This window comes from Labrus bergylta, chromosome 5, assembly GCF_963930695.1.
Source record: "Labrus bergylta chromosome 5, fLabBer1.1, whole genome shotgun sequence".
Classification (NCBI taxonomy): Eukaryota; Metazoa; Chordata; class Actinopteri; order Labriformes; family Labridae; genus Labrus; species Labrus bergylta.
In genome coordinates, this window is record NC_089199.1 from 6,253,400 (window position 1) to 6,268,305 (window position 14,906).

At 39.5% G+C, this 14,906-nt stretch overlaps 1 protein-coding gene across 3 annotated transcripts in view; it reads right to left on the minus strand.

The window, feature by feature from the left end:
• Positions 1-2: 2 nt before the first annotated feature.
• Positions 3-14,906, minus strand: part of slc12a5a (solute carrier family 12 member 5a) — a 171,113-nt gene continuing 156,209 nt past the window's right edge. For 2 of the 3 annotated variants that reach the window (XM_065954641.1, XM_020629357.2), the window contains exons 15-26: positions 14,413-14,532; positions 13,101-13,205; positions 12,739-12,907; positions 11,463-11,658; positions 10,863-11,032; positions 10,318-10,449; positions 9,442-9,549; positions 8,816-8,941; positions 7,974-8,206; positions 7,739-7,753; positions 7,368-7,501; positions 3-6,155 (exon numbers count right to left, since the gene is read on the minus strand). In XM_065954641.1, coding sequence (XP_065810713.1) covers positions 6,064-6,155; positions 7,368-7,501; positions 7,739-7,753; positions 7,974-8,206; positions 8,816-8,941; positions 9,442-9,549; positions 10,318-10,449; positions 10,863-11,032; positions 11,463-11,658; positions 12,739-12,907; positions 13,101-13,205; positions 14,413-14,532 — 1,600 coding nt within the window. In that variant the 3' untranslated portion in view covers positions 3-6,063. The remainder of the gene's footprint in view (positions 6,156-7,367; positions 7,502-7,738; positions 7,754-7,973; positions 8,207-8,815; positions 8,942-9,441; positions 9,550-10,317; positions 10,450-10,862; positions 11,033-11,462; positions 11,659-12,738; positions 12,908-13,100; positions 13,206-14,412; positions 14,533-14,906) is intronic. The other variant, XM_065954642.1, reaches the window with a different exon arrangement.

The following is a 14,906-nucleotide window of genomic DNA, read 5'->3' on the forward strand; positions in this document are numbered from 1 at the left end:
ACTGTAATAAAATGGTATTGGTTTATTGCATTTTGTGCTGACAAATCTATAAAATGGAACGGGTATCGCCAGAAGCCATAGAGATATAAGCATTTGAAATGTAAGATAAAACTACTTTTCCTCTTTTTAATGTACCATGAAACACAATAGAGAATAATACAGTTTTTTTATTTTAGAATATTTAACTTACACTGACACAAAATAAACACCTCCACACTAACTGTATTTGATATATTTACATGTAGCCCCCTCCCACCCCCAGCAGTTACAAGTGCACATGTACACACATACACACTCCCACAGAACTGAAAGGAACACACTACGGCTTTACCTTAAGACTAGGTACAGTATCAAGGAAGAGCAATGAACAGATCTGAATGAAAAGTTTTTTTTATATATATCACTGAAATTTGATACAGGTGTGTCTTTGTGTGTATGCTGTATATATATAATCTATATCTACATCCATTACATATTTAAGCATCCATAGAAAATGTTTCCCACAACTCCAGTGAATTAAAAACAAACCTAGACAGCGATAAAACTCAATGGAAGGGAGTACATGTTAGTAAATTAATTACTGCATTTTTAGAGGTCTAAAGTATCAAGGGGAAAATACATTTCAAAACTAGGTTCGCATAAGATCAAAATCAAATACAGAAATTGAAGATAACTTCAGCCGCTTGGTTACTCAAATGAACGCAGGGACGGGTAACAAAATCACCTCTCTGCCCCTCTCCAACTTAATTATATTTTATTTGCAACAAACACAGAGGGGAAAAATGTAAAAACGATTAAAAGCAGTTTTCTGAGCGGTGAAGTACCAGAATATTTTTCGTAGGGACCACTTCCTTATGGGTTTTCTGGTTGCTTGGCAACAAGCTACAAACCAGATTTAAACGTTAACCAATGAGCTCTAGGGAATAAGGTAAACTAAATTCCCCCCATTCATGTGTCTTTGTGCAAAGTTACACTAAATACCCAAAGAAGTATGGTAATTTCCTAATTTACACTGAATAAAACCACGGCTATTGACCAGAAGTGATCAAATATAAAGGCTGTCAGGCAGATACACTTCATAAACTTGGGCACTCACTATTTTCTCGTAATATTGTTAGCCTATTGTCTGTGTCTAATTCACTGGAGCACACATTTGCACACTATCACCTATGTAGTCAACTGAAATATACTTTGGTACTCGGTTTATCTGCAGTTAATATTTGACACAATGTGAGGACCTTTTTCAACAAATCCACCATAAAAAATAGAATCTTGTACCGTACTAATAATATTCATCTTGGATATAATGATTGGCCAGTCCTAAGGAAAGAAAAAAAAACATACTACTAAAAAAAAAAAAAAAAAAAGATCCTAGCTGATAAAACAAAATACTATTATACCACAAACACCCAATATATTTTCAATACACCTTGTTCAGGGTAATTGCATGCATGCACTGAGTTACACAACATAACTGGATGAAGGCTCTGCTTGAACTGCACGAGTAGCCACTTTAGTTCTTCTCATCTGACTCCCAGAGAGACAGACTGAATGTAATGCAGGTGCAGCTGTTTTACCTTTTACCTCCAACATCAGACAGGTCTGATGCTTCTGTAAAAATAAACTGAAGGGTTCAGTCTTATCGCAGCTACAGCCCTCTCTGCCTTTATCTAGGATTTGTTTAGTATTTTCTCTGAACAGGAGAGCCTCCTCAACCCGGTAACAGATGTGTTTCAGAGCCCTTAATATCCACTTAAGGATGGAGACTGGGTAATGATCACCGGCAAGTTTGTCTCATGCTACAGTTGTGCAGGCGAAGGATCTGATCTAAATCATTGATCAGTTTTGGGGGATAGGGTAAAGAGAGGGGATGTGCTGGTTGACCAAGTCGACTATCTCAAGTCATCCAAGCAGAGCCAGTACCAGAATTGGAAGCGCAAGTTTTATATTCTTTGATCATTTTTCAGAATTATACTGCAATCACATTTAAAATACAGAGCTGGGGTGATTCAGTGGCTGGGATGGGGGAGGCTGGGGGATTTTGGGGGGCAGATAGGTCGAGGAGAGGGATGGTTTTGAGGAGGGGGAGGGCTGGAGGAAGGATGTGGGAAAGGCTCACCTCACAGATTGAGTGACAAGCACTATAAATTGAACAGTTACTATTATTCTTTTAAAGAAGTTTGGCAAGAGAAAGTAAAGAGTGTGATGCATGCTTTAATGCGTTGATGTAAAAAAAAAATCAGCAGGTAGGTTTCTGTTATTGCAGTTTATAACTGCTGCAGGCTGATGGGAATTAATCATATTTTTTATCGTCTGAAGTGTCAGACCGCCACAGCTGGCTGGAATACACTCGTATGCCTCTGGAGATCACTGCGGGATGAGTCTGTACAGAGCCCACAGGCTCCTGCAGACTCACCCTGTCACAGATGACCCCCCCTCAGTGTAAAGTGCTTTGCCGTCTCAGCCACATTTGGAATGAACAATGTAAATCTTTATTGTCCATAAGACCTGGTGACAAATATTCTGATGACGACTGCTGACGCCTCTGTTGGTCTATAAGAAAAAAAAATGAACACAAAGTGACAAATGAAAAAGCAAAAAGACCAATGTGAGAACAATATTGCACATGATCATACAAAAAAAAGACTTTGCCCACAGTGATAGAACAGTGTACAACAAAAGACAACACAGGTAGGTTACAGTGTCTCTGACTTTAGTGAGATATATTTACAAAGGTGAAATGACCATTTCTAAGGCCCAGTCATTCGCAAACTCAAAGTCTCCTATTATGTTACATAAGACTGCTTGAGCAAGAATGAAGTATAACAAGTAACAATATAGTGAACTCATACTTTTTCTTATTTTTTTGCAAAAGACTTGTTTTCAAGGTGTAGCCACCTCGCCAACCGAGCAGCAAACACTTCAGGGTTCTCATAAGCTCTGACTTTGTGTGAAAATTGGACAACCTTTCATTCCGCTCTGCACCTTTCTCAGTAACATGTAAGTCATCACTATAGAAACCACTAAAACAAATATTGCCACATAGTACCATGCAAACAGCAATTATAAAACATGTATAATTCAATAAATAAATTCATTTCCAATAAACGTCTCCAATAAACATCAGATATCTTCTCTTTTTTTAGAATACATTTTTAAAAGGCTCAGTTGATGCAGGCAATGTTTGTGGAGACAATCCCAAATCAGCAGTGTTCTTCAAAAAACTGATGTGAGCTCTAAACAACCCCTCTGTCAGAGTTCAGTGTGACAAGGACATTAAAGGAAATCTTCACTTGGCACTGAAAATCTTTGCAAACTTGGAGTGGCTGCTTCTTCAGTGTTATAGGTAGATGTTTGAAAAATGTGTAAAGAGCAACTTTTAGCAGATAATAAACTATTCTATTCAAACAGATTTAGGTGTTTCTTTAAGTAAACTACATAAATTAGTATCTTAAAATTGTCTTGTTGAACTTAGAGATAATCATTAAGAGAGTTTTTTTAAAACAATAAAAGGGTGAAGGATTGGCCCTCAGGTGTAATATTGCATCAAGATGTTCCATAGTTTTCGAATGAAACAGAAAGCTAACCCTGTCAGAGATCACAGGCCAAATGTTTCCAGGTACAGCCTTGTCTTTGTTTGACAACCACCACCTCTGATATGTATGTCTTTACCCTTTTCCACTTGATCTTTAATGTTGCTTTAGTCATCTCTATTTACAGTACAAATAAATCTATAGATACTAGCAGCATTCACAACATATGGTCAGACATTCAAGCAACACTAAAAACATTGAATACGCTTTTTAAATAGTTCTAGAAACTAGTTTGTTTTGCTTCCCTATATAGTATATACTGTATATATATACGTATTTATTTATATTCATATTTCTACTACAAGTGCAAATGACCAAAAACAGTTTCTTCAAGAAAAGAAATCAAAGTAAAATGACAGCTGTCCTTGGTCAGAGTGAGATGATTCTTGTTTTTGTTTTTTTTAGACTTACGAAATCTACATATACAAAATATGTGTAAAAAAATAAATAACATGATCACATGAATCCGGATTTCCAATAATTGCACATTCCTTCCAAGATGCTTTTTTTTTTTTTTTTTTTTTACCTAAATAAGATTAGCTCACAAGTCATTCAGTCAGGGACGCGAGTGGCTCAAATCTTAACCAATCTAGAGGATATAAAATCTCACAGGAGAGTCTACTGCATAGAGTTCAGTCTGCTGGACAAAGTGAGTTTCCTAGCTACAGAAGCCTTTGTCCTCTCTCTCGCTCTCTCTTTTTGTCGACTACAACCTATAAAGGAACAACCAACACATGTTCATAATCTAAGTGAAAGGTCTGAACATCTATTCTTGAATCATCTATAGGCTGGAGCAGTGTCATCACCATACTTTAATCACCTCAGATTTGTCTCTTTAGCGCTCTTTGTTCATTCTAATTTAAGCAAAAGAATTGTTGTTCACTATTTCTCCTTGGAAAATACTTTGATATGGCACATTTAATGTATATAAATTAGGCAAAACAACACTATATCTTTGAGTGACAATCAAACAATGACATCAAACTAGTGTATCAATATGTGTAACATCTGTCTATAAACATAAATACATATTTTGTTCTCTAGATGAAAAAATAACATTTAGTATTTTTTTTTTCTTCGTCATTTCATGAACTGGATGAATTCATCAAAATGTCACTTGTTGCACAGTGGCGGACAGTGCAGGTGCAGTGCTTGTTGAGGTTACAATGACAGTTACCATAGTGACAGGAGCCTATGCCATCCAATGAATAAATAAATAAATAAATTTATATATTTTTTAAAAACAGCCTTTTTTGAGCTGTCCCTCTGAGCGAAGGAGCCGTTTCCTCTCCACTAGAAGCTTTTTTGTATGTCACAAAAAATACTACACTCATACTGAACAACGCGTCAGAGCTTGTACATTATTTACAGTGATCCACACGTCGGTCGAGGGAGTGCTGGCAATGTTACTCTCCATAGGGTGGTGGGTGGTGGGTGGGGGGTGGGGGGGGGGTTTAACTGTCTCCCCACTTTGCTGTCACACCAGCCTTCTGCTAGGAAACACACTATTCACAGTTTAATTACGTGTCAATCTACAGACTAAGCTAGCCTTGTATCTTTTTTTTTTTTTTGGCACTAACAGTGGCCCCGGGGATAAACAGCCACTAAGAAATCAGTTGAAAGGAAGATGAGTAGAAAGACAGATTAAGTGGAGTAAAAACACACAGTTATAAGGATGCCATGCTAAGGAAGTGATCAGGTTAGAGAGAGAATACTGCACTTTTGATCCACGTTACTTTTCAGTCCTCTTGGAACATCGATGTGAATGTCACAGTTCATATTCTTCCAGCTGGTGGTCCTGACCGTGGGGGTAGCAGTGTCTTTTGCCTTGAAAGTTAAAATCACATAAAGACAAACAGGCTGGAGCGCTGTGGGAGGTGTCCAATCACAACGAGGAAAACTAAACAGACAAATCCAACACTGAGCTCATTTCAGCCGGCTCTCGGTCTTCTCGAGCAGAAGCCGCTGCTATGCCACACTTGTATTTGAAAAAAGAAAAAAGAGGAAAAAAAAAAAAGGACAACAACCAAAAAACTGCAGATTTCTACAAAGACAGACACATACATGCATGTGCGCTCACACCTCAGCTAACAACCCACCACCAACACCAACACCAACACCACCCACTCCTCCTCCTCCTGACTCAAAGCGAGTTACTACAGCAGGTTACAGACTACTGAAGGGAAGAAAGCCTCTTTAAGAACAAATCTAGATAGCATCCAAATAAGTCTAAAGCCTACAACAGTTATAGTAGCTTACTGGACTAGAATGAAGGGTTTGTAGCTGAGGGAGAGGTGCTGAAGCTGAGCTGGGCTATTGGTTAGGTGTGAGAAGACTATCTTACAGAAAGAAATGGTAAGAGGGACGTGATGATGAAACAGGGCTGATGAGAGGGTGGGAGTACAGGTGACACAGGAGCAGGGCTGAGGGAGGAGCGAAGGGGGGAGTAGCGGGGATAGGGGCTGCTCTTTCAGGAGTAGATAGTGATAACCTCCCGGCCGCCCCCACGGACCAGGAGTACCCGGTTGAGACCATCAGTGAGGACCTCGAGGAACTCCATGTCTGGGAGAGAGGAGTTAAAGAAACTAGGGGAAGAAAACTCAGAGGAACTTACGGAGACACAAATGTGAGACATGAGACAGTTACTTTAGCTCACTTAGGCTACGGATGCTAATAGATAGGTTTTGTTACCTTTGGTCTAAGCTAGGCTAGCTCCTTCCTTGTTTTCATTTTTTATGAACTCATTTGAGAGAATGCTAAAGGACACTTTTATCAATATATAAGATCTTTTTTTTTCTATTTAAAGCTGAAATCATATTTTGGGCCACAGACGGGCAATAGCAAACACTGTAAAGATTACAAATAGGTAGTTGTAAGTTTTTTCACAAGTCTGATTTAATAATCTATCAGACAGCTGCAGCTCATCCTGAATGCTGCTTCTGCCAACACGGGCAGAACACCAGTCCACAGAGCTCTACACTGCCTTCCTCTGGGTCAAAGGAAAGTTTTAAAATCTTACTTCTAGTTTATAACTCAACCCGAGGCTCTTGAGCAACATGTGGCTCATTTGGGACTAGTTTTGGCTCTGTTAGGTCCTACTTGCAGAAAAAAATCCAGAGTAATTATTTAAAAAAGGGAAACATTGTCAGCAGAAATTAATCTTTGCAAGTCATGTCACCACATTTCCCACACATATTTTAGGAAAGAAAGAGGGTTTTTGATAGTGTCTCTTGCAGAAATATTTTTTGGTCAGTGTGGCTCCTAAGTCTAACAAGGCTGAGTACCACTGCACTAAATGGTCTAGGGCCAACACACATTTCAGACCTGCTACTCCTTTATGAGGCATCAAGAGCCCTCAGGTACTCATGGACAGGTTTACTCACTGTTCCTAGAAGCAGAACCAAGCAGGATGAGGCAGCTTGTATGCTCCTCAACTGGAACAAGCTGCCCAAGAACCTGAGGCTTTCTCAATCTGTTTGTTCAGTCCATTTTTCATCTATAGTTAACTTTAATTTAGATTACTTTGCATTTTCTTTTGAAGTTATTTTATAATTGCTCTTATAATGCCTCATTTTCACTCTTTTACTTGATTCCTTTAATCACTATTTATGCTTGTTTTTTACCCAAATGTCCTAGTTCTGGTTCCTAATGTTCTGTTATTAACTCTGTCAAACACTTGGAATTGCTCTATTTATGATTTGTCCTTTACAAACAAACTTGCCGTCCTTCCTCCTGTGTGCTCTGTTTACCTACTTCTGGCTGGATGAAGGATACAGTTCTCATCACCTGTCCTGTTCTTGGGTGGCCCGGGCATATTGAGGAGGACTAGCTTGGCCTCCGAGGACTTCTTGATGATGACTTCATTCAGCCGGAGTGCTGTGTGCATACGACGCACATTGAACTGGTTCCTGATGGGGGGGGGGGGGGGGGGGACAAGTTGAGGGAAAGTGAGGTCAAACAGTTTCACACTTAATTAGACGGTCACTATTTAAATCATGTCATAAAGCATTTTGTGACTGAGATTGTTGAGGTGACGGATGCTCATTCACACACAAATGTTACATCCTCATCTGCCCATGTGGCCGAGTTGATCGTAATGACATATGAATGGACTGAATGATGTTGATAGGGACTTCAATACTTACAGGTTCTCCCACTCTCTGCAGCATGGCAAGAAGAGAAATACATCACAATCAGTACTAGGCTATTTATGTTTTTTTAAGTGAACCTGATCCTTAGTTCTGCTTAAAACCTCTAACAGCATTCTGACAGACCTTTCTGCTGCTGTGTTGAAGACACACTGTAGAGACCTTTTTTCAGAAATAAGAAAGACATTCACCTTTCAGGTTAAAAGTTCAATGAGCATTTCAAAGCACTCACGGCTTCATGTTGAAGATGTCTTTGATGCCCTCGGGTGTGGCTGCGCCCGGTGGCTTGGCAGGCTCCCCGTCAAGCTTCTCGGTCCAGGTCATCTGGACCTGCTCTCCGGGGCTCTTAGCCCCCTCTCCAGGGGTCACTGGGGTGGCTGGGGTTGCGGGGCTGGCTGGGTTGGTGTTGTCGTGGATGAGCTGGACCTGAGCAGGGGTGGAAACAGGGGAAGAGGCCGACTTTGACTATGAGACGGGAGGAAAAGAGGACGGATGTGGATTTCACATGTACATTACATGGACAGAGTCACAGTTGAGGTGGACATGTTGGAATGCAGGTAAAGTCACAGAGAGCCACAGTGTTCGAGAGAGGGGGAAGAAAGAAAAGTCTGATTAAAGAGCCTTACGTGCTTTAGTCTGGAGAATTTTTCGGGGGCTTTCCAGTGAAATTGGCTGTCACATCACATTACCTTAATATGAACTGCATTTAAATTCCTTTGCATACCCCAGCACAGAACCACAAATCGTTTTTTTACAGATTTTTTTATGTGGAAAAAAAATACAATTGAACAGGTTTATCAATAGGATTCTTGAGACAGAGCAAGGCTAGCTCCCCCATGTATTCCCCTATTTGTAGACTTCATGTTAAGCTCACTAGCTGCTGTCTGTCACCCCTAATCCAACAATTAGACATTAAAAACACAAGAGTACATCTCCCAAAATCTCTAAGTATTGCTGTAAACTCTCTTAGGTGTCTGGTGATATCTCTGTGCTCAGCCTGGCACATTTTCCCTCTTTACTCAGTGAGCTGACAGTTAACCTTTTTGACTCATATTGAGGTCAGTGGTGCTCTACCTCTTCCTCAGGCTTTTCCTCTGTGCTGGCTGCTGGCGGCTCCTCGGTCACACTCAGCTGGGTGGTCACAGCAGCCGGATTCTTACGGCGGATAGACCCGCGGGATGAATCAGTGATGCTCTGGATCTGTGACAAAACGGAGGAAGCAAAGCAAAGAATGAGAGATGTGAGACCAGGGTGTTGCTCAGTAATTATAGAAGAAGGCAGGTCAGGGATTTGTTTTTACAAGACACTTTATTTACTGTGCTACATGTACTTCTATCAACCCGGAGAACCAGGTAGTCTTTAAGTTGAAGGAGGAGGAGGTAATAATAGTAAAACACTGAGATCAATAGCTTTTATTCTCCACATGTGTCAGGAAGCCGTCATGCACAAAGGGATTGAGGGAGTGTGCTTGTTGCTCGGGCTGTAGTCATCACTGACAGAGAGGGTAAATATGGTGTCCCACTGCTCCGATTTAAGCATAGATATGCTTTTGTCCGGAAGGGCTCATCTGTCATGTTAACTTAAGTCAAGTCAAATCACGCCGAGCCACGCCAAGTCAGCCTGTCAAGTCCTGTCAGGTTTACGTGTGCATCTTTGATTGCATTTCTCAACAGCCAAAGTTTCACATCAACTTTTCTTACCTCTCTCTCACGCTCGGTCTTGGTCAGGTTGATCTGTTTAAGCATCTGCGACCGTTGTTCCATCACCAGAGTCTTCTCATAAGTGTAGGCCGAGATGTCGCTGTCATGCTAGGAGGAGAGAAATGGACTCTTTAATTTTCTTCTGCTATGTATTGTTTTCTCTTCCTGATGACTCCTCTGTTGACCAGGAGCTGTATTAGATGTGCTCCAATATGTCTTAACCCATGTAATAACTTGAACCAACTGAAATGATCAGGCTGAAATTGGCTACACATATATATTGGTATTGACAGATATGGCTGATATTAAGCATTTGATGCAGAAAACAGGGGTTGTTGTTGATTTGGAAACAAAGTCATTGTGTAGTATGTTGAGAGCTTGCTTTGATTCCTTGACACAGAATCAACGCTGTCTGTAGCACATTAAGTTTTTTCATCCAAGTCTAGCAGAAGTTGGTCGGCATTAGGATGGTTTACACTGTGCAAAAATGTAAATTATTCTTTATTTAAGTAATATGTTAAAAATCCTCCAGACCACATTTGACCACAGATACTGGTGCACCAAGAAAGGTGTGTTTTCATTTCAGATCAAAGCTTCATTATAATGGTAACTGGTAAACCTTTCCTCTCTAAAAATCAGTGTAGATGTCCCATAATGCTCTGAATGTTTCCACATTTTAGCCATAAACTAGGTGAAGTCAGAGGTAATCTTTGAACCGTGTCTTAAACTTGAGGGCAGGGTAATCATTCATGAGAAACGCCTTTTGTGTAGAACAACCAGTGATATGTCCTCTAATACTTTAACCAGCTGAGCGCTTTATGTTATTATAAATCTATACAGATATTTAGAAGACGGTATGTTCTTTAGATTATTCACCATTTCTACAACTTCCACCATGGCGTCGATACGGAGGTGATAGAGGAATGTGGTCAGGTCCTTTTTCATCTGGATGCTGTTGTCGTCCAACTGGGCCACGGTGAAGATGCGCATCTTGCACTTCCTCCACACCTTAACAGCAAACACAACAGCATTATCATACCAACATGGCGCCATTGGTCTGGGACTTGCTGATGTAGCTTTTTAGCATAGGTAAATATTTTATATAAAGTAATATGCATGGGTAAATCTACCTGTCTGCTTGATCAGAACTATAGAGACATTACACACATTCTACTGGATTGAATCATTTTAAGCTGCTTGATATTAAAACTGACAAATGAACTCAAATAAAATGAATCTTCTTCGAAAAACATTACAAGGAATATCATTAGAGATTAACAGAAAAGGACTGATATCAACACTTTTTAATCGAGTGTATATTTGACCTGAATCTTGGCTGTTCATGTTTCTATACTTTGTTCTATACTTGCACATTTTCCATTGTTTTGTCTTTCGGTTTAGTAATACCGCTTCCACAGTACCTTGTGCTGTCGGAGAAGGAAGGGCAGCAGCATCAGCATGCCTCCATCATGCACAATCCACCACACGTCAATGTGACCCTCAGTGAAGCGCTCGCCATTAGACGGGAAGGCTGAGATGTTCTTTGGTACGAGCATAGCCAAGTGAGCAGCTGTGGTTTCTCTGACCAACTCTGCAGAAGGGACACACAAAGTTTTAGAAACTGTCTTCATTGCTTTGAATTTCATTTCCTAAATGACATGAATTGGCTGTTGTATGTCTGCATGTATGGTCTGAACTGGTTTGAGTTTTTGTTCATGCATCTACAGTATTTCTAAGACTTGTTTGTTTCTTGTGTAGCTTATGAACTGTCCTTTCACTTTTCACAGAGAGGATAAACAGCAGGATGAGTGGCTCGGAGGCTGCAGCTTGTTGGGATTTTGTCTTTTTGAGATGCTTCAGCAGAACATATGCTGAACATAAAAAAAGCTTGAAAGTCCAAATATAAGTGCATCACTTTAAAACACCACCACATAATCCTCCTAAGGCAGACGTCAGCATTTTTGCATTTCAATCTCTTTAAAAAAAAAAGAGATTGACTGTTTGCTTTCCCAACAACCCACCAATAAAGTTCCTCCAGGTCTGGTTCTCGTCTCCCTGCTTCCAGTTGCGTGGCCAGGAAACCAGCACAGCGTTATGTTTCAGGCCTCCCAGCCCACTGGCCTGGAGGAGGTGGGAAGTGGCATCACGTAAGTTTGAGGACACCGTCACTTGAGAGAAGCCCTTCACCTTCTCCGTCTCCATCAGTTTACGCAGCGCCTAGAGAGGCAAGACAGAAAAAAAAGTGTTAGCAACGAGCAGAGACGCACCAACAGCTAGCTTAGTGCTAGCCTGAGGATGACAGTTTGTTTTTCCTGTGAAGCTCACAAATGTAACATCCTAGAGTACCAAACTGTAGCAAAATATCAAACATTTCCAAACATCCACACAGCTGCGGTTTTATTCTGGTGTCAAAATGTTTTACATTTTTGACTCGACTTGCCGATTTGGAAATTTACCCTAATTTCTTTATTTACACTCCATGTTTGACATCATGCCCAGGCTTGTGGTGTAGATACTAAGATACATAAGTACATTTAATATGACATTAGTTTGGTGATATATACATATATATATATATATATATATATATATATATACACACATATATATTGAAAAATATATATATAGCATTGGGTTACTACAGGTAGGCCTAATTGAAAGTTAACATTAAGTTATAAACTGCTCACCCAGGTTAATATCTTTAATGATAACTAACAAAGTCATGAAAACCAGATTGTCATAAACATTTTGGTTAACTGAAATGAAAATTAAAATGAGTCTATTTAATAGTCTCACCAACTGAGACTGTTAATCCTGATTACAAAACTTACAACAATTTTAATTAAAATTTTTATCTTTAATTTATTTCAACACATGCCAAGTCATTTGGGTGGATTTTAAATCCAAATACTGACACACATACTTCCTTTCTGGGTTTTTTTCTTGGATTTTTCATCTTTTGTAGGCCTACTTTAATTTAATATAATTTTAAACTTTATTTTTAAAGCTTGGTCCAATTTCCAACTTTGGACAGTGGACAAAGTTGGGAATTGTGAACAGAGAGGGGAATGACATGCTGGAAGGGAGCTACAGGTCGGATCCGAACCCGGGCCCTAACCACTAGGGAGTTTTTAATACACAGCACTTTATTGGCTCTTTTGTGTTTCGCCCTTGATTGATAATTTTCCCCAAAAAATTGAAACTGACACTATAAATTACAAAAACTTAACTAATAAAAACCAGTGATAGTAGAAATGTAAGATATTAAAAACTGCAGTAGAATTTCAAGCTCCCCACCTGCTCTGCACGCTGGCTCCGGTCGGAGTTCTCCAGGAAGGTTCCCTCCAGAGCTGTTCCCACGATTGTCAGGCCTTTTCCTGCCTTCAGCTGGTTGGTCAGAGAGAGCAGACGAGGTTGCTCCACATTCTGCTCTGAATCTGTACTGACCAGCACCAACAGCTGGGGTCTGAAGAGAGAGTTCAAAACAAAAATGAGCATGAAACAACAAAGGACAGAGAGAGCCATTAAGAATTAAATAAAGGATGAATGAAGAAAAAGACCCAAGAGATAAAGGGAAGAGCTAAAGTTAGGACAGAGAGAGAGAATAATGCTCATCATTCCTTTTCATTCATTACAGTCTTTGACTGTGTGTGCCATACCTCCAGTTCTTGGTGTGAGGGGGACCTTCCTCCAGCCGCATGAGTGCGTAACGTGCAGCGCTCAGAGACAGACCTCGTATCCCATCACCCCACTCTTTCTCCGCACTGTGACACAAAAAAAACAATATTTGTCCAACAATAATTATTTTGCAACGTAAGACTAAATGTGAAAAACAAATCAAATTCCCGCCATGGAAGTAGGTTAAACTACATTAATACAACATGATTACTGATCTCGATAATGTTAAGTAAACATGTTGTCATTTAAATTTGTGCCAACCAAATCCCACAGAAATCTGTTTTGTTGATGTTTGCTGTCACATTGTAGCTGCAGAGCATTTAGAAGCTGTACCATGTACCATTAAAAGGTATACGTTAAAGTCAAGAAGCTTAGAAGACATTACTTTCACCTCAGGATTTTTTTTGCTGGTTTCACTTAATTTGCTGTGAGTGTGCTGAGTTTTCTGACCATTATTTCCAACTACAGCAAAGTTTAAATGACCTGCTCCAGCAAGATTTATGTCCCTATTACAGTCTCCTAATGCATACCTGATGCTAATGATGCAGTGAAATTAAGTTCTCTGCCTCTCCATGTATTTAACACTTTGCCGAGAGTGTTGTAGATCACTTTAAATGATAGACCTGTTTAGTCGTTATGGGTAACTTACCAATTTGAAGTTTTCTTATGACAACACATATCAACACGCTAAGGTTCAGTCGAGAAGCATTTATTCTAGATAAACCAGAAGCTTAATCAAGAGTACGTGACGAATATTTCACACTTATGGGAACTTCTTTACGACTTCTGTCGTGCAGCAATTTCAAATACTCGCTCCCTTTATCCTCAGGATCCCAAGCCCGATACAGAGTCCGACAGCCTCTCTACATATTTAGCTGAAGTTAATACTTAGTTAAATACTTAATACTTGGGTGCAATTTTTGCATCTTAAACAGAATCTGACAGCTCTGCTTAACCTGCAAAACATCCCTTGAAAGACACAAATCAACCTAAAACAGACACACACATATCCAAAATAAAATGATTGCAGTGTTTGAACAAACTGCCCTGTCATTGCTCTGTTTTTTATATTCTGTTTATATTTATGAGGATTTGACAAAAAATGTATTCCTACATGACAAATCCCACTGAAATGCCTGAATAAGAATGATTGATGTGTCAGTATAGAAGCAGGAAACTCTTAAACTACAGTCTAAACACGGACATTTATACACCCATACAAGTACACACACTTCAGCTAAAGCTAAAAGCAACCAGCGAATCCCATCTCTCCTGAGGTTGCGCTTCACTCACCCTGCAAACTCGATGTACTTGTAGATGGAGCCGGCAATTACCATGGCGACGATAGCGTAGTACCATGAGCAGAGGAACATTAGAGTGAGACACAAGCTCATCCCCAGGAATGACAGAGTCCTGTAGGGATGGACAGAGAGACAGAGGGATAGTAAGAATTTAAATTAAAAAAAGAAAATTCAGCTGTTGTTGCTCTCTGAAGGAACTGAACCATGGAGTTAGATCAGTCTCAATATTCATGAATGCACACAGAAATTTATTTTGTGATTTATATATAAAATGACTCTATCTACAAAAATATTTTTTAATGCACATGCAAATATTTATCATTGATATAAATGTAAAACATAAAACCACACATAAAAAATAACAAATGTATTTCTGATCTACATACAAATATGTATTATGAAATAGAAATCCACAAATATATGATATATATATATATATATATATATGTATATATATTTTTAAAAGTATTTGCAGTTTTCATCTAA